The sequence below is a fragment of the Daphnia pulicaria genome, chromosome 1 (genome assembly GCF_021234035.1).
Source record: "Daphnia pulicaria isolate SC F1-1A chromosome 1, SC_F0-13Bv2, whole genome shotgun sequence".
Taxonomy (NCBI): domain Eukaryota; kingdom Metazoa; phylum Arthropoda; class Branchiopoda; order Diplostraca; family Daphniidae; genus Daphnia; species Daphnia pulicaria.
Window position 1 is genome coordinate 7,637,831 of NC_060913.1, and position 27,606 is coordinate 7,665,436.

General features: G+C 44.1%; 1 protein-coding gene across 4 annotated transcripts; it reads right to left on the reverse strand.

The window, feature by feature from the left end:
• Positions 1 to 27,082, reverse strand: LOC124324165. 4 transcript variants are annotated; one of them, XM_046784366.1, is made up of 6 exons: positions 26,295 to 26,985; positions 4,374 to 4,612; positions 4,024 to 4,234; positions 3,654 to 3,857; positions 3,403 to 3,567; positions 1 to 1,128 (listed from the first exon to the last, which is right to left on the reverse strand). In XM_046784366.1, exons 1-6 carry the CDS (start codon positions 26,359 to 26,361, stop codon positions 728 to 730), a joined length of 1,287 nt encoding a protein of 428 aa, XP_046640322.1. In that variant the 5' UTR covers positions 26,362 to 26,985; the 3' UTR covers positions 1 to 727. The 4 variants fall into 4 exon arrangements, with proteins under 4 accessions (XP_046640322.1, XP_046640323.1, XP_046640324.1 ...); XM_046784367.1 differs by having other exon boundaries at positions 3,403 to 3,564; positions 26,295 to 26,973; XM_046784368.1 differs by having other exon boundaries at positions 1,020 to 2,470; positions 26,295 to 27,082.
• Between the last annotated feature and the right edge of the window lie 524 nt (positions 27,083 to 27,606).

The window sequence follows — 27,606 nt, forward strand, 5'->3', positions numbered from 1 at the left end:
TGGTCGATAAATTGTAATGAATGGTTAACGACTCCCAAACTCGGTAACAATGATTAAATATGTATACTTGTCATCATTCGGAAATCCCGGTCTGGTTAGTACAAACATAATCATATAACAAAACATGACACAAGTCGGTGTATGCAATTGGATGATACACAACAAATAGGAAGTGGGTGACAAATAATTTTTTTTTTTTTTTTTTCGAAATAAGGGTGCCGGTGGCGCGTATATATGTGATGGCCAAACATTTTATTATAGGAAATGTACAAACGCATCAGAATAATCACCAGAATGTCTTGTTGTAATAAACCTTTTTGTGTCATTTTTTTTTTAATTTTATTTCTTTTTTCTTTCGTCATCATTTTTTATTATTCTTTTGCCTCCAATGGTATTATGTAATTGAGAACAGGGTGGTGAAATAGAGGGGAGGGGTATTAGCAGAGATGGATGGGATTTTTTTTTTCATCGCCATAAAGTTAATTATACAATGAAGTTTAAAAAAAATTTTCAAAAAATGTGTCTAGATTATCTAGATAGCCAATAACGTTCAACGTTGTACCACCAGGTCTCGTTTCACTTCTCTCTTGCGCCTCGCTATCGGTTTTGCCAGCCAACGTTGTTCATATATTTACAGACCCGCACGCGTCCCTTTCGTTTATTCCCACACAGCCGAAAAAGAGGAAAGAAAAGAAAAGAAAGAAAAAACTCCCAGACGGTTCGGCAATCACGAACTGCGTGCCGAGTGGGTCGTCATCATCATCATCATCGGACATCGTGACGGCACGTCTTGTCCGGCCGCCGCCGCCGCCGCCGAGAAAGAGTCGAGCGGCTTAGTAGCCTGGCCCGGCTCTCCACCTCTGGAGATTGGTGAAACGGCCCAATCGGTCGAACAGTTTGGTGTCAAATTACCATCGACTGCCAGCGCCGAGCAGGAGGAGGGCGTCCAGGCTTCGTCGTCCAGCGGCAAGCAGTTCTCGCTGGCCATCGCCGAGTAGCCCGACATCCATTTGGTGGCGGCCATCAAGAGCAGAGTCACGAAAGCCGTCGTCCACCAGGTCCAAGCCGATTGGACGACAACGCCCCTGCCGCCGTTTTTCCCGTGTTGCATGGCCGCCGGCTGCTCCCCTGTCAAAGCCAATACGCAATAGTGATTCGGTTATTATCAGATGGGGGGAAAAGGAGGTCCAGGATACGACTAAAATGGCGGGGGGTAAGGATCGGGCTCTCCCATCCGACTCGGCTGACTCGAATAGCCCAGCCAAACCGGGGGTCGCAATTTAATTGTACAACATGCAAACAAACGGTTCTTTCCGATGGATGGGATGTCCAATGGATTTGTAGTAGTAGTGCATGTGCACAAGTGTCAAGTCACAGTTAGCTAACCCCCCCCCTGGCCAGCTACACACGCAACTAGGGATCCATCCGTGATTTGCGGATCAACTTCCAATGTGCACATAGAGAGACCGAACCGACATAGCACTTGACATTTGAGCAACTCCTGCTGCTGCCCACGTCCTTGGAGGAATCGACGGTGCGCCGGCTGGCCCATCTGCTAAGACAGTTGCAAATAGCTCGGGGCACGCGGAGACATTGCTAGTTTTCATCGTTACGTTGACTTTTGAGAGAGAAAAAAGAAAGAAAGAAATCTCATTTTATTTATTTCTTTTTCCCCTTAGTTGGATGAAACCTTCGGGGGGCAGTCTTTGATGACCGGAGTGGAACAGTACGTAAAGAAGCTCGCTAGAGACCTGGGCAACATAACAAGATCGATTTCGTAAAACAAAAAATAAAGAAAAAGAAAAGAAAAAGAAAATTCTTCTTTGGACTCGTCCTGGATACTCCGTCCAATTTTTTAATGATTTTATTTTGAAGAAGAAAAAAAAAAGAGTGTGTTCATCCTGCCCGTGTTATTCCCTCGAATCGAGTTACCCAGGTGGACACACCCACCTTCTCTCCCAACTTTTTATATGAAATAAAAAAATAACGACGTAGATTTTCTACAAGATTTATTCGACGTCGCCAAAGAGGTCGCGAGGTGCAATGGCCAAACTTTGTCCGACATTTCGTGCCGGACATAAAATTTCGGCGACCCTCCCTCCCATATATACGACGGCATTGATTATTTTTAGCCGGCGAGAACGCCAGGAGTCTCACGAACTTGAACCGACCGGAGTGAAATAAACATTAAAATTGCACGGAAATAGAACTATATAGTAATAATACATTAGAGATAGCAGCCGGATCAAAAGGACACGAATGCCAAAGGTGGGTGGAGCTTTAGAAAAAGAAAAGAAAGAAAACTCCTCCCCTCCCTTTGCCCATCTATCTCCAGGATCGGCGACAGTGAGAGAGCCCCAGCCGGCCCATCAAAGTCTCCCATACATCATCGGGCCGCGGCGGTGACACGCCATCACATTTCAAGCCGCTTTATACCCCGCGTTCACGGTCGAAATGGCGCGCGCGTGAACTGCGTTCAAAATGAAAATAAATATTATTTTATTATCTTTTTCTTTCTTCTTTTGTTTTTTTTTTACGACCGCGACTTGTTTGTGTTTTTTAAGAGAGAGAGAGACCCTGCCGGTGTTGACGGACGTCCAGCAAGAACGCTCTCTCACACTGGGAGGGACGGAGGGCAAGTATATGTATAAGGACCCCCCATCTCATAAAAAGTATTTATTTCTATTTGTAGTTTTTTTTTTGGAAAGTTGTTTAAGTTTCTTTATTCTGTTTGCTTCTGGCTTGTTGTTTATACAACATCTGTACAAGGTCCGTTGTCTAACAAGATTGTGTCCGCTCAGCTGGACTTCACCACCCAACCGACAGCAGAGAGCCAAAGTCGATTTTCTTTTCCTTTTCTTTCAAAAACAAAAAGAAAAGAAAAGAAAAAGGTTTTTATGGATTTGCCGATCTATGGAGGTTTGTGTGTGTCGGACGTTTTCCGCCGTTTTGAACCCGCATGTACCGGCCCGTCGGTGCTAAAGTCGAAAAGATTGGCGTCGGGACGTCGGTAGAGAGAAAAGTCAAACGGAACAAACGTGCGCCACTTACGGAATCAGACTGGGAACGGAACGGCACAGGGACGGATAGGCCAATTAAGCCAATTCAACCCGGGTTTTGAGAGAGCGAAACGGACAGAAAGAAATAAGAAAAGAAAAAAAAAGCGTTTTATAGAGTCCTGTGTGTTAGGACGGCCTGCCCAGCTTAGCAATTCACCCGGCGATCCGTCAATATCTAAGAGAGACACAGGAGTGTACGGTTCCTCGCTTTTCGTGGAAATGATGGGGCCGGGCGGCAAGAGAAAGAAAAAAGAAATGAAGTGCAACACCAGCTGGACGGCCGGCTGCTGTGGCCATCCATCCAGCCAACAGCACTTTGTGTGTGTACACGGGCCTACTGTACCATTTAGAACGTGGAGAGTGACGCTGGCCGGTTGGAGACTAGGTGGTCCACACGAATAGTTTCCGGCAAAGTCGGGCGTGGCCGGCGGAACGTTCAAGACTGCCAGAAGTGAGTCGGGTCCCAGGCGGGTCACGCGGGCGCTCCATCCGTATTTCGTAGCGCCTGCTGGCGATCATATTGATTTGATTTCCATTTTTCTATTTTTTAAGTTTCAAAATTTTATTTTAAAGAATGAAAAAAAAAATACGGACCCGATGAGGCCAGCGCTGCGGCTTCTTTAGATCCTTCGAACATGCGGGACTCTTCGAGAGCCGATCCGGCGATCCGCTCCGTCTTGTGGTACCAGAAAATGTAGGGCGGCGTCTCAATCAGCCCCGAAATGACGCAATGCAGCGCCACACCGCTACCGGCCATGACGTAAATGTCCGGAGCTCCTCTGATCTCCACCTGCGGAACTGGATGATGATACATTTTTAGGATGAAAATTAGTCGAGCTATGATTTTCACTACACAATCTCCCCCCTCGCCTTGATGATGAACAAGTAGTAATAGACGGGCGAGGGGGCGGCAAAGGTAAATACAAAGGTTCATCCAAATGTCATTAATGATGTATTATCTCACCGACAATGTTTAATTGATAGACGAGACTGAGCTTGGGCTCGCTGGAAACTTGGCATTCGTATTTGCCGGCGTCGGAGCCGCGAACGGCCCTCAAGTGCAGCGTCCAAATGTCAGAATTGGCCGGGTGGTGCACTTGGAATCGGCCGTCGCCTATAAACGTGTCCGTATCGACCGTCAGCAAATGGCCGTCTCTCTTGCGAACCCACGAGACCTACAATGTGGACGTGTGAACGAGCAGAGTGAGAGTGTGAGTGAGCCGGCCAATTAATTACCGTCCAACGCGAGTAGATAGTACAGTATAAGGAGGATATACAATATAGGGGTGGAAAAAGTAGCTGGGCAAAACGAACCGATTTGTTGGCAACATCCTGGACTCGGCAGACAAGATGGGCGTGAGCTCCGTACTGAGTGGTCACGTTGAGTGGCAACGACACGTCGAACGACGGCATGTTGTTGCCGACGCTGGCGCCCAGCGCCTTGCCGTCGTGAGAGAGCGACACCGAGTGCTGATGCTGGCCAGACGAGTCCCCTTTAGGACTCCATAAATCCGAAACGACCGAAGCTCCTGAAACTGACGTTGTTAATTGACCTGGAAAATGTAGAAAAAAAGAATCTAATTAAGAAAATTGTTAAAATGTCAAATTCATTATTTTTTTCTGAGAAAAAATACTTTTGAGAAAATTCAACGTGTCTTAGAAACGTGAGTTTATTTTTATTTTTCCCCCAAAAAATTAAAAATAAAATTTCCTTTTTCGTGAAATGCTGCTGTCAAGCAAGGACGTTAGCTTCACGGGTTCGAGGAGAAAATTCACGTTTCGTTGGCCGCATCATCTCATTGGCCCCTCTTTTGTCGCAGAAGACTCACGGAGACGTGAAAATCGCCTCCAGCTTTCAATGTCGTCCCCGGTATACATCTGCACGTTATGAGATCAAGCGGAAAGCCGCTCCGGGAGGAGGAGCGAGGCGGATAGTTAGTCGAGCGGAGTCACAAGGACCTTTTCTCTCTCTCATTTTCCTCCCTTCCGGATCCAACAGTCAAGTCTGGCGGAACAGTAGGTACACACACACATACATCACTCGGTATAGACGAGCGTAAATTATTCGTTTTGCCCAGCTCTTCAACAGGAAAAGAAAAAGAAGGAAAAAATGATCCTAACCGACAATGTCTACACAAAAAAGAGGGGGATGACCGGACAAGGTTTTCCAGCGCATATAAACGGAATAATGCACACTATACATCTTTGAACAGAGAGATAAATAAATCAATCTATCTATCCCCCAGTCGATTGTCCGTGACGGGGGGTCGGAGAGAAAAACACGCTCCAATAGACTAGGTATATCAGAGACCGGCCAACCAAGCACGGAGAGAGTCCCTCGTCGTTGCGTTGGCCATGTTTTCCCGGCCCACTGTTTAGTCCTACACATCCTAAATCATCCGACAATGTTGACGGGCTCCTTGCCGACTCATTTCTCTTCGTCATTGGCGACAAGGAAAGGCAACAACTCTCGTTTTTTTTCTTTCTTCTTCTTTTCCTTTTTAGTTTTGTAGTTTTTTCTTATTTTCTCCCCTCATCGTCATTGGACGTGAATTGCAGCCAAAATGGGCCCATTTGTGTACGGCAAAATGGGTGGAGGGGGGGAGGCCTATAATATGCACAAAGTGTGTGTACGTAACGGTGCAGAGTGTATTGGCCGATTGCCCGACACCCGTAAATTGGTAGAAGAAGAGCCGACAAATCGGCCCAACTCCAACCCAAAAAATATATAACCAAGGAAAAGCTGAAAAAAGAATAATAAATAAAGGGATGGAGAAGAGAGAGAAGATTGGCAGCAGCGATCGATTGAATGTTGAAAGCTTGCCCGAAAGTTGGAATGTGTTTATACATTCGCCGTGTTTACGACTTTTTAGGCTCCTTTCTTCTCGGTTCTTTTCAAAAGAAAAGAGCAACGAATTTCACGGTTGGCATCACCCGATATTAACCATCTCCACTTGAAAAAAAAAAAGGAAGAAGATAAAGACAACTAGAATTGGCGTATACGTACTACGGGGCGCCAAAGTACACACATGACCTAATCCTTCTCTCTCTTACCGTGAACGGAAATCGCGCAACGAAATGGATGAAAACCCTCGGCCCTTTTCTTCTATTTACAACGTCGACCTCCCATTTTTCTTTTTCTTCTTCCGCGGATCACAAACCACCGGCATCCCTTACCCAATCGACATGCACGGGGCGCATACAACATCTCTCCTCCTCGGTTGTACACGTAGATACACATGTAAAGATAAAAGGCAGATGAAGAAGAAGGAAAGAAAAAGGATAAACTTTTTGCCGGTGCGGATCGATAAGTCAACACACACAGACGCACGTCGACCCAAAGAGAGATGGTTGCGGTCGTGTCCGTCGTTTTCCTCCTATCCGCCGGACTTTATTTTTTTGGGGGTACGACTCTGAAAGATGGAAGGGAGAGCTATAGGGAGGATCGTCTCGTTCATCAGCTTGTTTGTCGATGGCAAATATAAGACAAGCAACACGGGGGGAAAAAGTAAAGCCGTGCCGATGAGTCTGAAAAGCGGCAAAGTGACGCCGCCGCACCGCTTTTCCTTCCGGCGGATATTTTCTATTTGATTTGTGCCAAATCCACCCGCCAAATCCTTCATGACGTTTCCGCGTCTTTTCGTATTTATTATCCCCCCTCTATCTCCTTTTTTTGAAGTTCCCGCCTTCCCAAGTTCACTTTTCAGGTTGGCGGATCAAAAGCTTCGACTGGGCTGCTGCTCTCTCTCTGTGTATATATCTCTCAATATGTTTAGAGCTAGTGGTAGGTGGCAGCTGTCTGGCCACTTTAGATAAACAGGAGTTGATAGATTGGCACCCAGCAGCAGCAGCAGAAGCAGCCGACCCCTCCTTTGCACATTGATGGATGGCCAACTCGCAAAGGGGGGAAAACCCGGCGAATCTCTCTCTTCCTACTATTCTCTACTATTCATGCAAAATAAACTTGATCAAAAGCAAGTCTGTCAGAATCTGCCAGGAAAAAAAAAATATAAAAAATAAACTACCAATGAGAAAAGAAAAGAGTCTGGCTGACTTGCTATACTCTATATAGGAACCTTGTATGTTAATCCGGGTTGGGGAGGGGGGGGGGGGGGCTGGAAATGTCGGTAGATCCACTTGGGTCCCCTAGCTGCTCCATCACTTTTTATTACGCAACCTGCCGACGTCCCTATTTTCTTATATTTTCTTTACCAAAAAATTGCGCACAGCTAAAAGCATTTTGTCTTATTTCTTTTTTCTCCTGGCTGCCGTGTGTGTGTACTATACTGTATACGTAGATGCAAACGTCTAGACTTGTTAGTTGAATATGTCGCCTATTTATATTCACAGTTGTCTCGTGTACGGGGACTACGGGCGCCGTCAAAAGATGAAGAGACAAAAAAGGAAGATATCAACAGAAGAAGAAGAGACCAACAATAAAAAAATAAATATGCGATCAATTATTCATAGCCGCTGCCGGCTCTCCTTTTTTATTTCTTTTTCCAAAAGACCAGAACAGCAGCTTGGCTATTCTCTTGTTTTCTCTCTGATCTATGGGTCATGTTAGGTTGACAGAGATCTCACATTCTACGACTAATAAACCTATCCCCCCATCTCAACTCGCCATGTTATACCTTTGAACCTTCCTGCCGGGCTCAGGGCGACATGTGTATTACACATGCGAAGGAATATCATGTGCATATATGTATGTACACATGTCTACTACACAATTTAATATAGCGTTTCCTCTTTCTCGGTTGCTGCTGCTGCTGCTCCGGCATTCCAGTTTTGCTGGTGGGTTAGCTTTGGTTGGTTTATGTATACACGCTGGCTACTCCCGATGAGATGGGGTTTACGGTTTCTCGATGCGCTAATTCAGCTCCAGGCTATCCGGAGTATCTCTCCTTTTCCCCTTAAGTCAGCTGACTGTGTAATGCAACCGCGCCCCGCGGAATCTATGGCTTTTAATAAGACACCAATACCTTAACTCTCGACTCGCCCCAAATCCGGAAAAGCCAACCGGGACCGGGGGTTTCGGCTTCTCTTATTATGCAACATTGTGTCATGCCGAGCTGAGCTGAGCTGCCACACATTTGTGTGCGCAGCGTGTGTGTGCGTCACATGGGTTTGAAAATACAAAAAAAAAAACCAAAAAAGAACTAAATTTCCAGGACATTCGCATTTAGAAATTCCTGGAAAATCTCGAAATCATTTGCCCATTCTGAATGCAGAAAAAAGGACGTCGCATCGCCCTGAATACATAAATTTCGAAATGGAAATTCACCAGACAAGAGACAAGAAACGAGACCGACTGCTGTTTTTAATCGTTCGCCAGTTCACTTTCCACATTGATGGCATCGTTTGAATCCCGAAATGTCGACTCGACCCAACTTGTTCCAGCTCCATCCGTTATGATAATACACTGTTGCATTCTCCACTTTTAGACAACTCCTACGCATTTTGGGTTCACGGCATTCCTAACCGATTTCTACCGCCAACCCCCCAGCAGTTGAGAGTCTCAGACGGTTTCTTGAGCTTCTCTCGTTCACTCGTTCCGGATGGAAAAACCAAAAGGGAAAACAAGATCTCGGTGGCATGAGGGACGAAACAAACGACGTACGGCACTGGAAAGGTACGTTTCCTCTCTGTGTATGTGTGGGTTTAGACTGTAACGCATGTAAATTTGTCGCTAGAGCGTGGGCAGAGATACCGAGAAAATCTCCAAAAAGGGCAACTGGAGGGAGACTACTAATCGGACTTGAGTGTTGTGCAAACGGCTAAATAATGTGACAGCGCTAATGGCGGGAGTTCAAAAAACAAAACATATCGTCCAAACTTTCGATGACGAGATGGGGGACGAAAAAGATCAAATTATCGGGGTACTTTCTCATCTCTTCGTTATCCATGTTGCAAACAGGAAACAATCGAACTGGAAGCCGACGTGGCGGACGTGATGGAATATGTAAATAAAATAAATATAGGGGGCCTCCAATTAACCCTTGAGCGGCTCTTCCGGGCTCTTCTAAATTTGATATTCACAAAATCCGGACAAAATCGCTAGATTCGTTTTTAGTAGAGTTTCCCCCATTTCGCCTACTATAAACACAAGAATTTCTCCACTAAATAAATTTTATGCCGCTCATCCGGGCCGGAATTTGTTTTTTGTTTTCTCCCCAAAAATTTTTCTCGAGGATATATAGGAGACTGGGGTGGGGTGGGTGGGTAATAAGAATATCCATTAAAGAAAGGGAGCCAAGGGCATTGTTATACGCTGGAAGAGCGGAAAAGAGAGCTCCGCTCCTTAATGATCCAACTGGATGGCGAGCGATTTGACACGCCACGTCAACATGCAGCGCAGCGCGCGCTCCCGTTTGAAAAACAACTGAACGACGTGTAATCACCGCGAGATAGTCTAGATAATGAGTCCTTAGAGAGATCCCTCTTTCTTTTTGTTCTTTCCTTTCCTACATGTCGAGTAATCATCTCTTGGCTGTGTGGTGCGGCGGTCTTTCTGGGGCGGAAAAGCGACGGATTTCAAAAGCGACCAACTTCCTTTCCCGCTGGATTTTATAGTTGACATGTCCTCCTCCTCCTCCTCTGCGGGTTTGGTGGTTCACTGGAGCGCGTCTAACCGCGGCGGATATTCAAGAGAGAGTGAAAATAAAAAAACATAAAAATCATCACAAAATAATAAAATAAAAAAAATAAAAATAAAAGGAGGAGGGAAGACATACTGGCGCACACGCCAAAACTTGAAGTGACATGCGAGCAAGTCCCTTCCCAGGCGGGTTCAAAACAGAAGAGACGAGGACGAGAACGAGGACGACGAAGGGGGCGCGGTCGCAGGTCAAAGAACGGAACCGCTCGTTAGCCAAGTGCTGCCCAGCCGAGCGCAAACAAGAGTCTCATAGTCTTTCACTTTTCTATCATCATTATCATCACGGAGGTTGTTCTTTATTTCTCTCTCTTTTTACTGGTTATACAACTGATGGTATTTTTATTTGATCTTTTTGTGAACTTTTGTTTTCAAAGGAGGAGGGACCTAGAGGTTCCTCCCTTTGATTCGACTAGAAAATTTAAAAAAAGGAGTTTGAAGCGACTTGGCCCAGTTTCAAAGCCACTCACTCACTGGTAGTGTGTGTATATATGCGCCATCGAGAGGAGGCCTTTGATGGCGAACAAGGCGATCCAATTCGCATATCAAGAGAATAGCGGAGACCGTCAGAGGCAGCGGCTAGGAGCTGAGGGGAGGAAAAAAGTTGCAGCTGGGCAAAAAGAAGAAGAAGAAGAAGATCTACTGCTGCAATTGGAACTCTCTCTCTCTCTCCTTGGTTCTTCTTCTTCTACTCGTCAAAATCTCGCAGCCGTCGGAGTAGATTCACGCTAGAGCGGACGGGCAGGCCAAGTTAACTTTTTCTTCCGTCTTTCTCGGCGCTTTTTGCTATTGCATCGAAGCAATTTATGTTTCCCTCAGTTCTATCCATCTCTCCATCTCTTTATTAGACTAGACTCTGTGTGTGTGTAGTATATATATTCAGGCCGGCGGACATGAACACGGACTATATACCCGGCAGCAGCAGCAGCAACGCATATCCATCTTGATTCCGGCTCTATCCGGCTGCTGCTGCTTCTCTCTAGATCCCCCTCTTATGTATGTTGCACAACCCGCGGTTTTCTACCACCAGCCGACGCCGATTTTCTTCTTCTTCTTGGCGCTTTTGACGTCTTGAGCTTGCCGGGAAAATGTGAGCTCCTCCCCTATTTTTCTTCCATGTTCAGCCCCCCAAAAAAGAAACAAGAAAAAACGTGCCACGATTGCAAAACAAAAAATACATAAATATCAAACAGTCGAGATTCAAAAAGGAAATCAAAGTTGATGTATCGGAGTTCTCTTTTCAGCATTGCTAATAAAGCCCCCCGTCTGAAGATGAAGGAGGAGTTGGTAGGTTGGTTGGTAGGGGAGATATAACAAGCCGAGATTTCCGAGAATACTTTACAACTTGGGGCCGGATCTATTTTGCATGCGCAACTCTAATGACTAGACGACAGCTATTTGCTATCCAGCTACATCCTCTGTCGAGCATATTGGAATTGGAATTGGATTTTTGTTTCTTGGTTTTTCCCGCCTTTGATTTTCCAAAAAAAGGTGGAAAAAATCGATTCAGATTTGAGACAAGTTGTTGAACATCAAAACGAAACCGGGTCAAAGATATGTCGTTCATCAAAGGGTTGGTGGTGAGATGAGAGGACGGTAAAGGCCATTTGACCGGCCACTTCCAAGTCATTTCCTTATACACTACATATCGATTGGCTAATGTATTCCGTAAGGGGGAGAAAAAGATAAAAGGCTTTCGACCGCGCGGTACGGTTCATGTGTGTTTGCGTGATTTCGTCTGTCCCTCCTATTTCTTACGAGATCAGAAAAAACAAAACGAAGACTAGCCAAAGAAAATAGCAAAAAACACACGTCATCCCCCAACAACACAACAACAACGACAACAACAACAACGGCGACCGAAAATGGTGAAAGGGGCTTTTGAAAGCGCCGCCATTTTTCGCTGTCTATAACGATGCCCCGAAACCGAACGTGAAATCAATTCTTATTTCTTCTTGTTTTCTTCTCTTTCTTTCTCTCCATCCCGTGTGTGTGTGTGTGTGTGTTGTAACACAGAGCAACGACTTACACAAGAGAGAGACAATGCTTGATGGAGACTCGGTGGTCGCTCAGGCAGTGCCCAAGTTTTTTATACAATAAAAAAACCGAGCCGGAGAATAGAAAAGAAAAAAGAAACCAGAAATGAAAGAAACTGTTGCGAATAAGGAGAGAAAAAGACTCAAAAAGAAGAAGAAGAAAATAACACATAAATCAATAGAACCCGCCAGTGTATAGATATATATGTATAGATATATATATGTACTATAAAGCAACAAAAGATTCTAGCTTTACCAGCAGCCTGGCTACTATAGAAATGAAAAACACAAAAGAGAAAGAGAGAGACCATACATCTTGATATATATATATATAACTATACACGTAGCGACTGGTTCGTGTTTTATCTCTCTTTCTCTTTGTCGTTCAATATATAATATATACATGGAAGGTTACAATCAGAGAGCACAGGTCCATGTTACATTAGGTTGCTAGTCTCTCTCTCTCTCACTATCCCCATGGTTTTCTGTTCCTTAACGACGTCGGGGAGAGGTGACAGACGAGCCAACTGATTGGTTACAGTAGAGACTGCTACTACACTATTACAGGTCGCTTTGTCTTCTTCTTCTTCTTTTATTTTTATTACTTTTCTTTTTGCTTTTCTGCGACTGCCATTATTAGAGAGAAAATGTGTGTGTAGCCCCGTCGGCTGGATTTGTGCGGACTCCAGCCGCATCAGTAGCACCCCCACCCACTCGACAAGAAACCAAAAATAAAAGATAAAAAAACAATATCGTCATCATCATTTGGCAATCAAGGGCCCCAGTATATCAGAGTTACATAGATCATCATCAGAGCTATTTATAGGAGTAATAAAAGACTTTCTCCGCTTTCTCTTTCTCTTTCTCTCTTGGCTGTGACGACGTTTGATCTACTGCAACTCCTCGGGTCAATGCCTATTGTACGTCGCAGATATAGCCGCTCCTCATTGGTCGTTTGGGGTCTGCCATGGGAAAGGAGAATAGGAAAAAAAGGCAAAAAAGAAGAGACGAAATCGGATCTAAATCATCAGGAGATAGTTGGGGCGCGAATCCGGACTGTGCCCTCCCACCACCAGCCATGGCACCCAACGCAATGGGATTCCCGCATTATATTGATATCGCGGGCGCGGCTTTCTCCGCCTGTGCCGCACCAATAAAAGAGATTACATCACACACAGCCTCACGTCCTTCGTGCTGTGTGTCTATATCTTTCGGAACAGAAAGAAAAAGAAGAAGAATGGCAGCAGCATTGCGTTTCATGAGCTCAGCACGAATAAATGAAAGGAAAAAAGAATGAAAGAATCGGAGCAGACCAGACCCTCCACAGATCGCGGCGACCAGATTGAAACAAAGTGCGGACAGAATGCGCCCCGGGAACCCGCCTATATATTCTTAATGGATTCTAGATTACAATTAGATTGGCATATTCAATCAATTATAGATATAGATATGTATACTGAGCTCACATTTATTTGATAACTCCTACAGAGAGAGTTTTGATCAAGAATGTCTTCATCCGAGAGACTATGCGATCGAGCCCGAATTAATAATAAATAATAACGCCGTTCAAAACTCCCGGGCGAGACCGAAAATTCAAAAGTGGTCATAGTTCATTCAAAACACGCGCCCTTTTTCACGAAACTTTGCCAGCCGCATCAAAAACGCACACCGCACCAGGGCCAAATAAAACGGGAAGGGGAGTTGAGAAGAAGAAGAAGAAAGAGGAACGTGCTATAGTAGTAGTTATATGAGAGTTATAAAAGCAATTGGAGCGGAATCGATCGTAGGGCATTACACACGCTTATATTATACGTCCTCTGCTGCTGTTTCTCCCTTTTTGTCTTTTGTGAACTTTTCTGCTCGTGTCGAAAAACTTGACTGGCACACACACACACGGAGGAGCGGAGGAGCAGCAGCAGCAGCAACCGGCGAATGCAACACCCACAACATCCAATAAAGAAGTGGAATAACATTCAAAGGCTCTCATCTCATCTCTCTCTCTCTCCAACTTGCCTCTTAATATTTACTTTCCCGACCAATGAGATTCTTCTTTTTCCAGCCCTGGAAACTGGAGCAACTCTTACAGACAGATATATATCACGTATGTCGAGATATACTCTTTCTAATCCGAGCCTTCCAGCCAACTATAAATAATATCGATTCGGTCCTTTTTATTATTATTGCTGTTATTATTATTCGATTTATTCGATGGCTACAATGTGCCAGATTTGTAATAATAAAGTTTTTCTGATTGAGACTCCCCCCTCTCCCCCGCCATACTTGAATGGAGTTGATTATATTAACCGGTATACGCCCAATCAAATTCGACCTGTTACCAACGACTGCAAAGACTGCTGTGCAACCACTTACTACTATTTCGCCATGGTAGTATATAAAAACTCCTCGTTGCTGCACATATATCCAATTTCAGAATCTATTCATTGACCGCGACCGACGGCCGGATTGTTGCGTACGGCGGTGTTGACAGGTCGTCAAAAGACGTGAAAATTGAAACCCGGCCGGACGTATCCTTTACACAGAAACCTGTCCCACACACAGACACACACCAAAAAAGAAAGGGGGGAAAACGATCTACTACTACTAAGACGTAGTAGAAGCAACTCGACCGAAATCTATGCGCCAGTCACTGTTATTATTATGAGCCCACAGGAAGGAGGAAAATAATAAAAAAGAAAAACATGCGGAGCGTGTCGAAGTGGAAGAGAATCAAACAAAACGGGACACAAAAGGGATCGACCGTCGCTCCTTGTCAAAGTATATAGATCCTTTTCTATAAGGTATATATAATCTAAAAGGTGGGCTGGGCTATACAACACACACACAAGTCGGACGGGAGTGGAAAGAAGATGAAGAAGAAGAAAAGTGTGTGTGCTGGGCACGTAACTTTGTCGGGAATGGAACGTAAAAAGGGTGGAAGGATGGAGAAAGAAGCTCCAAAGAAGAAGAAGAAGGTTCAGCGAATCGGAACTGACACGACAAGTCGACAGCGTTGACGACGTCGACGTCGACGACGATCTCGACACGCCATATAACAAGTTTTTTCGTACCTTGCGAGCGAGAGCAACACACACAAGTCGAATTTTCGCTATTTGGCTCCTGCCGGCTCCTACTGCTGGGTTGCCTTTGAACTGTTGTCCTCCGTATTTTCCCCCAAAAGCAACAAGATTCGTTTCCCCCCTCCTACCCGTCTTGTTATTCATCTTCTTTTATATCAAGTCATTCTATCTTTAGCTGAAGCAAGTTTCTATTGAAATTCCATCCGTCCTCGGAGTAGTCACCCTCTCTCTCTCGATTTTCCTTCTTTCTCTTCCGGCACACATCAACAACAAGTCACTCCTGATTGGCTTGATCAACGGTGTACCACCCTCTCTTATATCCAAGCTCTCTATCTCTAGCTGCGTTCCCTGTGAACAAGCCGAAAGTGTGCATGTAACACAACTCTCCTTTTGCCTTGCCAGATTCTCGTTATTCCATTCCAAGACTTTTCAGATACTCGGCAGATCTCGGGAGAAACTTTGACTTGAGGAGGTGGATGTATATATACACAAGGTTTATCTTCTCTCTTGACGTCTAACGTTGTGTATTCCTTCGTGAAAGTTCCTTCCTTCCCCCTTTTTTTGTGTTCCCACCCAGTGATCCTTTTGGTATTACTCTAGCTATCTCTGCCTTTAACCTAAATCAAATGTTGTCGCGTAGTAGATACTGTATATAATATATATTGGCATTCTATTTTTCTGGCCATTTTTTTAATTAAGGGGCGAGTCGTCGCACGGAACGACAAGATGGAAAACATAATAAGAAAAGAAGAAGAAGAGTTATCGGAACGTTCTATATCCGAGATGACAAGGGAAATGCCCGCATTCACAAATATAACAAATAGAAGAAGAAGAAGAAGGAGAAGAAAAATAAGAAAGAGTCGTGCCGCCATCCATCAAGCCTCTTTCCGTACCGAGAGGGGCGTGTCTCCCACCCGTCGACTATTTTCTTGTGTGTGTCGACGTATAAGTCGTATATACTCTATATACGTTTACGTTTTTTGGGCCCAGACAAAAAACAAAATAGGTATACAGGGAAAAAAGCGGAGAGCTCCATCGACCCGGAAAAATAGTCTGAAACAAAAACCGCCGACCGAGGACAGGAAGAAAAAATAAAAATAAAAAAAAATAAATAAAAATAAATTCCAAATAAATCTCAGGGAAAAACTTTTGTCAGTTTTTTTGTTTTTTGTTTTTTTTTCCACGCTGGATAAATCCGAGACATTGAAAGGAGAGGGTGGTGCTGGGCCGGGCTATCGTTCTCTCTGACGCAATCTATCTATCATGGGGGGTACAGAAAACGTGCAATAAAATGTCCTCGGCGGACACACACACACACGTACAGAGAGAGAGAGAGTTGGGCGACTCACGCGAGAATAGAAGAAGATTGGAGAGTCGAAGGGCTACAAGTTCCCGATGGAATTAATAGCGACAAGTCCTTCCCGCGCAGCTAGCGCTCGATTTCATATTATACACATCTCTATAAAATATAGCGGTCCTCCCTCCTTACACACTCTGTGTGCTGTGTGTCAGAGCAGAGCAGAGCAGAGCAAAGGAGGAGGACAGACTATTTATATAAATAGTGCGACAGAGCGCACGTAACTCACATCATCTACGATTGCTGGTCACGAGGAAATACGAAAAAAAAAAGAAAATAATAAGAAGAAGAAGCTAAAGATGGCAGCTAGCAGCATCCGCAAACCTCTTCCCCCCCCCCTCTCCATCTCTGTCGGATTGGCCGGGACTGGGGCGGAAGATGGCGTGTGTGTGTGAAGGCGGTCGATTCAACTCGACAGCTGGGCTACCTCAATACACACACAGACACACACACGAGCAGTGATTCTCCATTTTGTGTGTGTGTAGAGTGGACGTGTAATAGGAGTGAGACGAAATAAAAAACACGCACCGTACAAAAGAAGATATAGGCGAGGTACACGTACGAGTATACGACTGTTATTATTAGCCCCTCCCCGTCTAAAATACAAAAAAATAAAAACGAAAATTGTACGGAGAAGAGAGTTTTTCCTTGGTGTGTCTTCAGACGACGACTACCAAGTCTGGAACAATTCAATAATAGTGGCACGCCAAAGTCTCCTTGATCTACCCCCGGAGTTATGTTACACACACACACACACACAAGACATCAGAGAGAAATTTCTCGACCTGACGGCAAGTACCTCACGACAAAGGCGGTCGGTCGGGACAGTATTTTTTTACTTTTTCTTCTTCTTTTTCCTTTTTTATTCCTCCATTCCGTCTTCTCCTGATTGGATTGACGGAGAGAAAAAGAGATAGACCGTCAGGTTGCGGAGGATTCAAAGGACTACAGACATCACAATCTGCTATAAGGAATCCCCCCTACCAACCAACCAGCCCCCTCTCCCAAATGACAAGGATAACAACGAACAACAAAGGGATCAAGAGAGGAAGAAAAATAAATACAACAACAAGAGTGTGTGGGAGTTGATGGAGGAATCTGAAGCGACATATTGAGGGCCTCCCGTGTCTAACGAATCAAAAATGAATAGAACGACAGCAGCCCACCACCACCACCATTCCTTCCTTAGCTTCAACCAAACCCCCCCCCCCCTACACACACACACATAGAGAACCGTCTATAACGATTTTCGTTCAAGGCGTCAGACATCAGCCCTGGCACAACCAATATTGATCGATTCCCGGGCCCCCCCTTCTCACTCGCTTTATTTTGTTTCCCCCCGTCGTAGATATACCTTCCATCGACTTTCCAACTCTCAGATTTTGTTCCAGAAATATTCGTCGTCAACTTAATTTCAATTCAAAACAAAAACAAAAAACAAATGGGTTGATAATTGGGATAAAACCCGAGACCCCGAACGCCACCTGTGACTAAATGGGAAATGACGAATAGCCGGGAAAAGTTTGGCCGACTTGTCTCGTTTGGCCGGGCAATGTGATTGCCGGTAGAGAAACTTGGTGCAAGTTGGAGTCGAGTGTCGACTACTAGTCTACTACTACGACGACGACTCGCTAGCGCGGAGGGGGTGGGCTTGTCTCATTTTGCTACCGCGATTTGATAATAAACGGAGCAGAAGTCGGGTGAGGTTCACGCAGGAGCAGCGCTCAGTCAGACCCGCAGAGTTGACACACACTCGACTACGCGTGTGTCTGTGTCTTCCTCACAACTCTCTTGATTGACGCTCTCTCTGTCTGTGTGTATGGCAACATTACACACAGACAGCGGAGGAGCGACTGCTGCTGCACTCGTTGGTTAAACAAGGCGGAAGGCGATTCATTTGATAACAATAACACAACGTCAAAGGAGAGAGAGACTCTCATTAGGAGAAATTCTTTTGAAGAGAGAAAAAATAATAAAAAAGTGTGCGGGCGCGGAGTGGGGAAACCGTCAACTTTTCATTTTCTCTCTCCGACGTTTGTATTCAACGGGCGGCACTGTCTGGGGGTAAAAAAAAAGCAAACAAGTTTGGCGATTGCGGCGGCACAATAAAACGGCAAATACGAGAAACAAAAAATTGAAAACAAAAAAAAAAGGTTCGCCAAATATCAACACGGGAGAGGCAAAGAAATAACAAGGCCCGCCAGGGGAAGTTGGTATACACAACAGACAATCAAATCGACTTCTTTTTTCTTTCTTTCTTTCTCTCTTTTAAGTTGATGGTCTCTCGCAGAAAGAAAGACTGAGAAAAATCAAGCTCTGCTTGTTTGTGATGTTGCTCTTCCGATTGCTGACCCAATTTTCTCGCTTCTTCATTTTATTTTTTTTGGTGGGGCCTTCGTCATTTCATTTTATTTACACTCCTTTATTCTTTCTCCAGACCCCCCCCACCCACCCACGTAGGTCGTGATTCCAATTTTCTCGGCGCCATTTTTCAATTTTTCATTTGAAAAAAGAAAAAGGAGAAAAACGTTCGACGTTCGTCCCGTGTCGCAGTGACGATTTCCGAACCTTGTCTCGTCGAAGACAGGGCAAAAGCCGATTAAATTCGCCCAAGTGAAAGTGAAAAGCTTTTCCGTCGTCCTTGCCCGGAAACTTGATCGACCATTGAAATATAGGCTTATGCTTTCGATGGCTATGAAGCGCGTCCCGCTTCGTTTTTTTCTATATTTCATGGCCCTGATTCTTCCTGTCAACGTAATACTACTATATATATCTATAATAACACTATATACGCCATAGTAAAAAGAAAAAAAAAATGTTCACAATTTTAAAAGCGTACACTATCACCTATTGGCCATCGCTCTCCTTCGGCTGAAAGTCTCTGCCCTCCCAGTTTCTCGGAAACGAATAGCGAATTATCCCTGATTATTATTATGCACACTGCTCACCGCTATTTAGTGTCGTCGCCCTGAATCGCCCACATAAAAATCGAGACGACATTGAGAGGAAAACTAAACTTTTTTTTCATTGGAAAATCTCTTTTTTTCGGCGCCATTCAATTTCAGTTCACGTCAGCGAAATCCCCCCCATTCTACGTTGTATATTACTGCCAACAGTTCAGACGCTGAAAAATGGAGACAAAAAGAAGAAAAAAAAGGCGGAAAAAAGGAGAGAGAGAGAAAAGAATGTCAAAAAAATAGTTGGCTGGATATATATTTATATATAGGATTGACTATATATATAAATATAGTATATGTCGATATCAATATCTCTCTTTCGCAGTAGACATAGACAGCCATCAAAAGCCGCTGCTTTTTTCTCAAAAAAAAGAAAGACTTTCGGTGGGTTTTGTGTGATGTAGGGGGGAAAGAAAATATACACAAGATATTTATAAGACAAAATCATAACAGGGAGCAGCTATTCAAATGCCGGAGACAATGGGATCGGCAGATCTGTCACAACAGCAAAAGGTATATAACCGGTTTCAGCTGCTGCGATCGTCTTGGAAAAGTTCAAAGCGGGTCACGTCACATCCTCGAGCAAGAAGAAAGTGAGTGATGACAGAGAAATCGAATGGTTTCCATCAAGAGACTTTTTTGTTTCCTCTGACCACTAATACATTGGTGATTGATAATGATTGTTACTGTAGTTTTTTTTTTAACATTAAAAGGAACAACTCCATCTATTGGGCAAACTTATTTTTTGGGGGTGGGGTTCCTACTACATCTTTTTTAGATTTTGGCATTGAAACAATGACATGCGGAAGAAAACATTTCTTTTCGTCTTGTGTTTGTTTGTTTGTTTGTTCTCCGGTGATGCGCAGCACTTAGTTGAGAGACGCTCTTTCGTTCCATACGTGAGCACTAGGCTCTCGCTAATAAAAAGAAAAGACTTTTTCTCTCTTTAGTTCTTTCTCTCTTTGCTCTGCAGGGAATAAACATTTACACGTAGCTCTTGATGCGAGTAATAATGTCAAATGTCTCTCCTCCATCTCGCGTTGCCGGGGAAAGAAAAACCCCAACGAAAAAGATAAAAAAAAGAAGAAGAGAGGAATCTAAAACTTCCCATTAGGTGTACGAAGCATCACACTTGCACACATGAGAGAATGAAAAATACATGGGCAAGAACCTTTTGAACTTCAAAATGCGTAGAGTTTCCCTTTTTTGAAAGAAAAAGTTGAATTTCATTTTTATTTCCTTATATAAAGAAGGAGGCGCTACTACATTTATACACGCCAGATTGGATTCCCATGTAATATGCACAGCTACTGCTACTGTGCATGTTATATAGATATACGAAACTCTCTCTCGACTTTTCGCTCAGTGTAGACTCGGCTCGTTCATACATTCGTAAATGGTGAAAAAAGCGTGATATCTTCAAACAAGAACAAACAATCGGTTGGAAATTTTTCTTTTTTCGCTCGACGAAACACAATAGTCGAACCCCGAAATAAAATGGAATCGTTTCAAACCGGATAAGGCCATCCGATTACGTATTAAATGACCGGAAAGTGTGTCCTCTCTTTTAGGCCTTTATTTGATTCGGACTTGTGTCAAAATCGGTGGGTGATGTCACACACACACAGTCGGCGCTTATTGGAGCAGAAACATGTCGGACCCGCTTGATCCCCTTAACTGGCCGGCAATGCGATCCGTTCGTTTGTTTTTTCTTTCTCTCTGCCAGCAGATCCGGGGGAAAAGGTTAGGCCGATGTCGAAACTTTGCGGCTTCAACTTGGGTCGTCCTTTTGGCCATCAGCCGTTAGGACCTTGTTAGCCCTACTTAACACCACAGGCGTCATTGATGACGTGTCGATTGACGTCAATTGAAAAAAGACTCGTGCCGACCATGGCGAATGTTCTGAAAATGATGCGACAGAGAAGAGAAGAAGAAATTCGCGACTTTTCAGCACAAGTTCGTGCTCATCCGTCTTTTCTCGCCTCTTCTCCTTTTTTTCACGACGCCAGAGCACGCCAGTATAGAAAACTCGAGACGGAATTGACTGCATAAAAGCTGTTGAATCACATCCGGAGAATGGGCAAAAGAGTCTAGAAGAGGAAGAAGAAGAAGAAGAAGAAGGGAAAAAGAAAATCAAACTAAAATGGAAAAATAAAAGAGAATGCTAAAGGATGTTGACTCGATCGCGTCGAGTATATGAAAGGAGCTGGAATACGTGCCCTCTTGTACCAATTCTCTTTTCCAACTACTCCCCCCCCCCTTTTTGCCTTGTCTTTTTCGCTCGTTTTTCCCCAAACGTCCGGGCACCGGAAGGATGGAAAAGGTTCCGTGTATGTCTGATGTAGCGTATATACTGTATATATATACATTTATTCAACTCTCTTTCCCCCCATGGACGACACGAGTAGGGGCAGGTCCATCACTACTCTCCTCCGTCTTCTTCTTCTTCGTGAAAACTCTTTGGCGAAAAAAGAAAAGAAAAACTCAGATATGTCGAGAACTGTGAGCATCGCAGAGAGACGACTGCCATGTATCAACAACAGCCCCCCTTCTCACTCGTCTCTCTAGTCAACAACCCGGCATATATATACATCCGACGAAGAGCTGCAGTAGGATCGATTATATACGACCCATCATCCATATCCTTTTTATTTCTCCCCTGAACCCAAGATTTAGTGGACTCCTCCTCCGTGTTTACCGATTCTTTCGCCACCCCCGATGCAGATATTCCGTATTTTTTTCCTCCTTTTTTTAAGAACTCTGCAAAAACTCTGACGTCCGCAAACATTTTTCGAATATAGTCACGTCAAGATAACCCTGGGATTTTTTTTGTTTTGGTTGGTTCTTGTCCTTTTCTTTTCTATTATCTTGTTTTTGTTCAGACTCTGTCTGGACCGTCTTCATTGTTCGTTTTGACTGGCCAGAGATAAGCAAAGGCACGGATCCACGGCCTCTCTCTCTTGTTCGTGTAAACAGGAACACCAGACAATAGTTGAGGGGGCGGCTAACGAATGAGCATCCCAGTAGGATCTAGAGCGGATCGGGAATCAAAGAAACCCTGTTTTTCGCTGGCTGCTGCTCCTGCAGTTGTTATTGTTGTCCGAAATGCATAAGAAGAGAATGCCGGGAGGAAATGAGAAAAAGGATCGTCAAAAACAAAAACACAAGGACGACAAAATAAAAATTCCCAGCTGTCATCAAACAACTACATACACGCACAGGCCTCCTATGGAATCCTATCGCATTTCCGTCTAATCACGATTTCTCCCAAATGAAATTTCCCTCCAATCTTCAAGTCAGAAATACAACAACAAAACATGACGAACAAATTAAAAAAACCGGGCCGAATAATTTCAATTTGATTTATTCACGGGGAATTGAAATTTGAAGCCCGCGGGAGATTTCAAAACAGAAAAATAAAAATGTTCAAAACCATAGAAACACAAAACGTCAAAAGAGAAAAGAAGCCCTTAAGAGTATAGTAGGATCGTCCTCTCTAGCGGATTGGAATTAAATCATGTATCACGTGTGTGTGTGTGCGCTGCACCGCGCCAACTGGAAAACACGTCCGCTAAGTTCATTACGGGTTGTTCCTCAAATGAGCTTACGGATCCTCCCACGTTAAACTTTTGCGGCCCAGCCTGGAATGCGGCAACTTCCTTTTCCAGTAAATTTCTTTTGGCCTTTTTGGCTTTTTCTTTTTTCTTAAAATAACAAAATTCTCGGGATGATTTAAAGGAGCGTGCCGACGTGGTCGGGGGGCTGTCACGGTGTCGTAATAAGTCTGCCCTCCCTGTTAAGCTTCACGGTGGCGGGTAGACTAGCTAGCGCTAGCTAGTCTGAAGCTCTTTAAATCAATTATCGATCATTGGTATTGATGAGAGCTCCTGTTGTGTGTGTGTGTGTGTGTTGTTGCCCGGCGCTCCCCGGCTGCAATAACGCCTCTTCTTCTTTCTTTTTTCACTTCCTCAAAGCTAAAGAGAGACATATGGCAACAGCTAGAGCGGAAAGACCATGGGCCGACGTCAATCTGCATCTCTCCTACCGACGCCTTCGCTTGCCGCCGCCACCAACCGCCCCGGGGAGACGAAAGTTTAATGAAGATGAGGAATGAAAAGTTATCCCACTGCTGCTGTGTAATGCAGAGACACGAGGAAAGGACACACACACACACACACACATGGTCTGTGTGTATATATATCGAATAGAATTTAATTGGGCCTCTACATGAGTCACGGGACCGGAAACACTATCTAGGCTCGTTCAACCTGTCGTTCCCCAAACCCTTTTTTCCCCTTGTTTTCCAGCTGCTTCGGCTCAGCGTTTGAGTTCCTTTTTTTTCTTCTTCTCTCTGTAGCATTATTCTCGGTCTCTCTTTTCACTGGTTTCCTCCCAATTAAGAGGTTTCAGGACTTTGAACAAGATTACAAATAGGGGAGAAGAAGAAGAAGAAGAAAGAAAAAAAGAATCGAAATATATATAGATACCCGGTCCTTTTTTCTTAAATTCTCGGCGATATTATACACGGCGGATGGCAATAGGAGAGCTGCGCCCGATAGAACGGGGCAGATGTCACGCATCTCAAATTGGGACGATTTGAATAATCGTCCAGTCGTGAAATCATCGTCTCTTTTTTCTTCTTTCTTCACATTATTATTCCCCTTTTCTTTTCTTTTTTTTTGGACCCCCTCTCGTTCTACCGAATCAATACTTTGGATAAAAGATGAGGAGCATTTAATAATGGATTGATATCTCTCGATTTTCTTTGCGCTTCGCCTGTTAACAGTCAATTATAATCTTACGAGGGAAGGCTATCAAGCTTTTTAAATTCTTTAGGGGCCAGCTAGCACTATAGGGATCTTTCCAGAACTTTGAGTTCGGAACGTGTTTTCTTAACTGGAAACAAATTTCACTCAATGGCCGGGAATAAAGAAGAAATTGAATTTCCGATAAATGTTTTTTTCTTCTTTTTCCTTCAATTTTTCAGTGCACACTCTATGCAAATTTTTAATCAGCAATTGATTATTCACCAATCAACAAACTTTTCTTCTTTGTTTAGAAAAGAAAAAAAAGGGGAGAGGAGGGGAAAATGAGGGCACAATATTGAATCAACTTTTCATTAGAGAGCGAAGCCGAATGAGACGTTAATGGAATAACGGGGGGTTCACGGGTCGTCCAGCAGTGTTCATCCGGCGGCGGGAATGAACGCGGGACGAGAGAAACAACAACAATGTAACCCTGATGTTTCCATGGGGAACATAAAGAGAGAGAGAGAGAAGAGGGGAATGAGGATTCATACATCCAAACCCGGTGAAATGTAAAGATCAAAATTGGGAGAACTGACGGTCCCGATGGAACGCACACAGTCAGCGTTGAAAAACGTTTGAAAGGCCCGCGCCGAATCAGCGAGCCTGCGGCCGATTTTCATAGAGCAATCATCGCCCTTTTATATGAGGGGCTTCCAAGTTTGATTACAGACTGTCGGTAAATATATACATGGTCTGCCTGGCCAGAATGAAATTCTCCCCCTCCAAAAAACAGACACACACACAAAATGTGGTCAATTGAATTTAGTAACATTAACAATGACAGGACATAAATCGATGACGACGTCCTCTTGAGGGACTTCCCATCAACGTCACGACCGCCAGTTGTAGAGTTGGGGAATTCAATCGCTTAGCGGCTAATTCTTTCCGCTAACAAAAACACGATAAGATCGAGAGGGGTGGTCGGTCCCTAATAGAATATTTTAAATAATAAAAAAAAAAAGTGGAAAACATTTGATAATAAGCGGCTGTTTGTTTTCCCCCCCGTTCGATTCGGCACGGCCGTTTTGGAGCTGGGCTGTGCTGGGTAAATTTATTTTCCTCTCGTCATATATTCACGGTGCCAGGAGCAGCCAAAGCTGTGCGGTGTGTGGACTATAGCGGTGGCAGCTTTGCTCGGCGTGCCGCAAATATTGACTCGCACTCGTTTATTTATGTGTGTGCATGTGTGGCTTGAAGCGCTGCCACCCCATCGCCCTGTTGTCGCTCGCTTGTCGCAGTAAGGCACGCACCCGACATTCCCGCAACTGAAAAACGGTCGGCTGAAAGGGGAATCATTTAATGTAATAAAAAACACAAAATCGCCCCCCAACCAGAAAAAGTTTTGGCGTCGCGGCGAAAAAAGTTTCTCCAAGGTAACGCGTCACACATCAACAAAACAGCCGGGCGATATATTCCAATCATGGCATCAGACCGTCTATTCAATACCTATTCAGCGAGAAAGGTAGTACTATAATACCCCCTGGACCGAAAAGTTTGTTTCCCTGTCCAATTTCGTAAAATTCCCGCCGAAAGCTATTACCTATTTGTATGGGGGAGCTATGAGAAAGAGAGAGATTGAATCGAAAAGTATTACTGCGATTTATTCCGGGCCATCAAATGTCTCGTAATGGGATCTAACGGCTATACCGTTTGGCAATGAGGACACGTCAAGAACATATCATAAGCCAGGCGTCCATATAAAATATAATACACGCGTACATATATTTTTTTTCTGGGTTAAGTACCGTTTAAAAAGCCCGCCAAGAAAAAGTAATATGCACAAAAAGCACCCTGAAAAGAAGAAAAATTTCCGCAATCAACTGCGCAGACCGCCCTCTCTTCATATATGACTGGACAAAAGAGAACGGAGCCCAGCAGCAAAAGTTACAAAACACGCAAACGTAAAACAGAAATGCATCAAAAAGGGCCGTGCCAACCCGCACACACACACTTGAAAGGACTGTTGCTCGCGAAGAAAAGCTGGTGCTGATGTGATAAGCATTGCCATAAACACAGCGGGCGAGACCAACAACAACAACAACAACAAAAAATACAACCAGAGTGGCAGTGATTTTCCCATGGAACCCCTCGAAAAAATCGTGTGGTAACAGCAACAGTCGAGCTGGAACGACCGTCGTAAAAAAAAAAAACAAGGCGACAACAAACCTGGGCGTAGTCGTCGTAATGTGGAAATGAATCTATATAATATTCATGTCGACATTTCTCTCGTCATGATGATAATAACGTTATATACAAAGCAATGTCAGACGAGTTTGTGACATTCTGAAGCGATTACAACTAAACGTTTGAAGTAGGTAGGATATACTGTGATGAAAGGGTCTTACCTGGGAATGAGCCGAAGAGGAGCAGGAGCCAAAGGAGCCGGTTGATGATTGACAGTGAAGCCTTCATGATGAGCGACGACAGTGTGTAATTAAAAAAACAAATTGCAATTGAGTCAGCACACACTGACTCGAAGTTGATTGTCGAAATTTTCTTCCTGAAATCAAGTCCGTTGCACGTGTGACATCCAGTTTACAATTTCACAAGAGTTTCATACACTCAGACCCAATTGGTTTTGAACCACAAAAAAATAACTTAATAATCGTTTCAAAATCAAAACGGCCAATCCAATCAGGAGAAAGTGCAACGTTCAATCCATCGCCGATGGTGGAAATTTGGTAAGTGCTAAACGTCAATCGCGTTCAAAGTGCACATATTCAAACTCAAACACTCACACACACACACTCACAAACACAAACACAAAGAGTGTTAAATTGTTGTCTCGTTCAGGGTACGGTTACGAAGGAAACACACACCAAACAACGTCGAGAAACGCAATAGGTGAAAAGGTCGGTCGGTCGGTCGTGTGACAAGCGGGAGAGAGAGAGAGTTTGGATGGCGTGCAAACGGCAAGGCGAACGGAAAGCGAGTGATGGCCGTGATGGCCGACAGCAGCAGCACAGCACAGAGGCCGCGCGCGTCGAGAGGTTTTGTTTCCCCCCACCACCCGGCATGTCCTTGACGGTATTTTTCCTTATATATCCACCCCCTTGGTTTGCGTACCATTTAATTCCGCCACCAGGACGGCAGCACTGTCGGACCCAACGATTCATTCGAGATCGTTTGTAAAATTAAAATTCATTCAAATTTAATCGACTTTTGATTTTTAATAATTATTAAAGTTTGTTTTAGAAGGGAAATATATTTCTATAATTATATGGGATAACGAGTTGATAGAAATAAAGAAGAATTGGGCCTTGTATAAATAGCTCGGTTCACTGGACGTTCGTAGGTGATTTGAAATCAGATTCCACTTTCCTAATGATCTGATTCGATTTTCCGACATTGACTTAACGACACTATTGCTATAGTAGTGTGCTAATATTATGTACCCCCCTCCCTCGTCTCTCCAAGCTCGTCTGCTCCAGAGTTTCCCCTTTATTTCATTTCACAATTTTCTTGGCTATTATTCCGCCCTACTCTTCTCTCATTCGATTTCAACCCCCCCTTTCAAGTTGGAACCAATGGCCATCTTATATATATATAGATATATACGTGAGGGGGGCTTAATGGGCGACAGAGATTCCGATTGTCCAACACAAACTATCCGACTTCCATTTTATTTATTTTTTTTCCACCCTCCCTTTTTTTATC

Excerpts from the sequence above, each read along its gene's own strand:
- LOC124324165 (XM_046784366.1), bottom strand. The coding sequence starts at position 26,361 with ATGAAGGCTTCACTGTCAATCATCAACCGGCTCCTTTGGCTCCTGCTC. Across the intron at positions 4,613-26,294 it reads CCTCTTCGGCTCATTCCCAG|GTCAATTAACAACGTCAGTT; the intron begins GTAAGACCCTTT and ends TACATTTTCCAG. Across the intron at positions 1,129-3,402 it reads CACTCTCCACGTTCTAAATG|GGGAGCAGCCGGCGGCCATG; the intron begins GTACAGTAGGCC and ends TGGCTTTGACAG.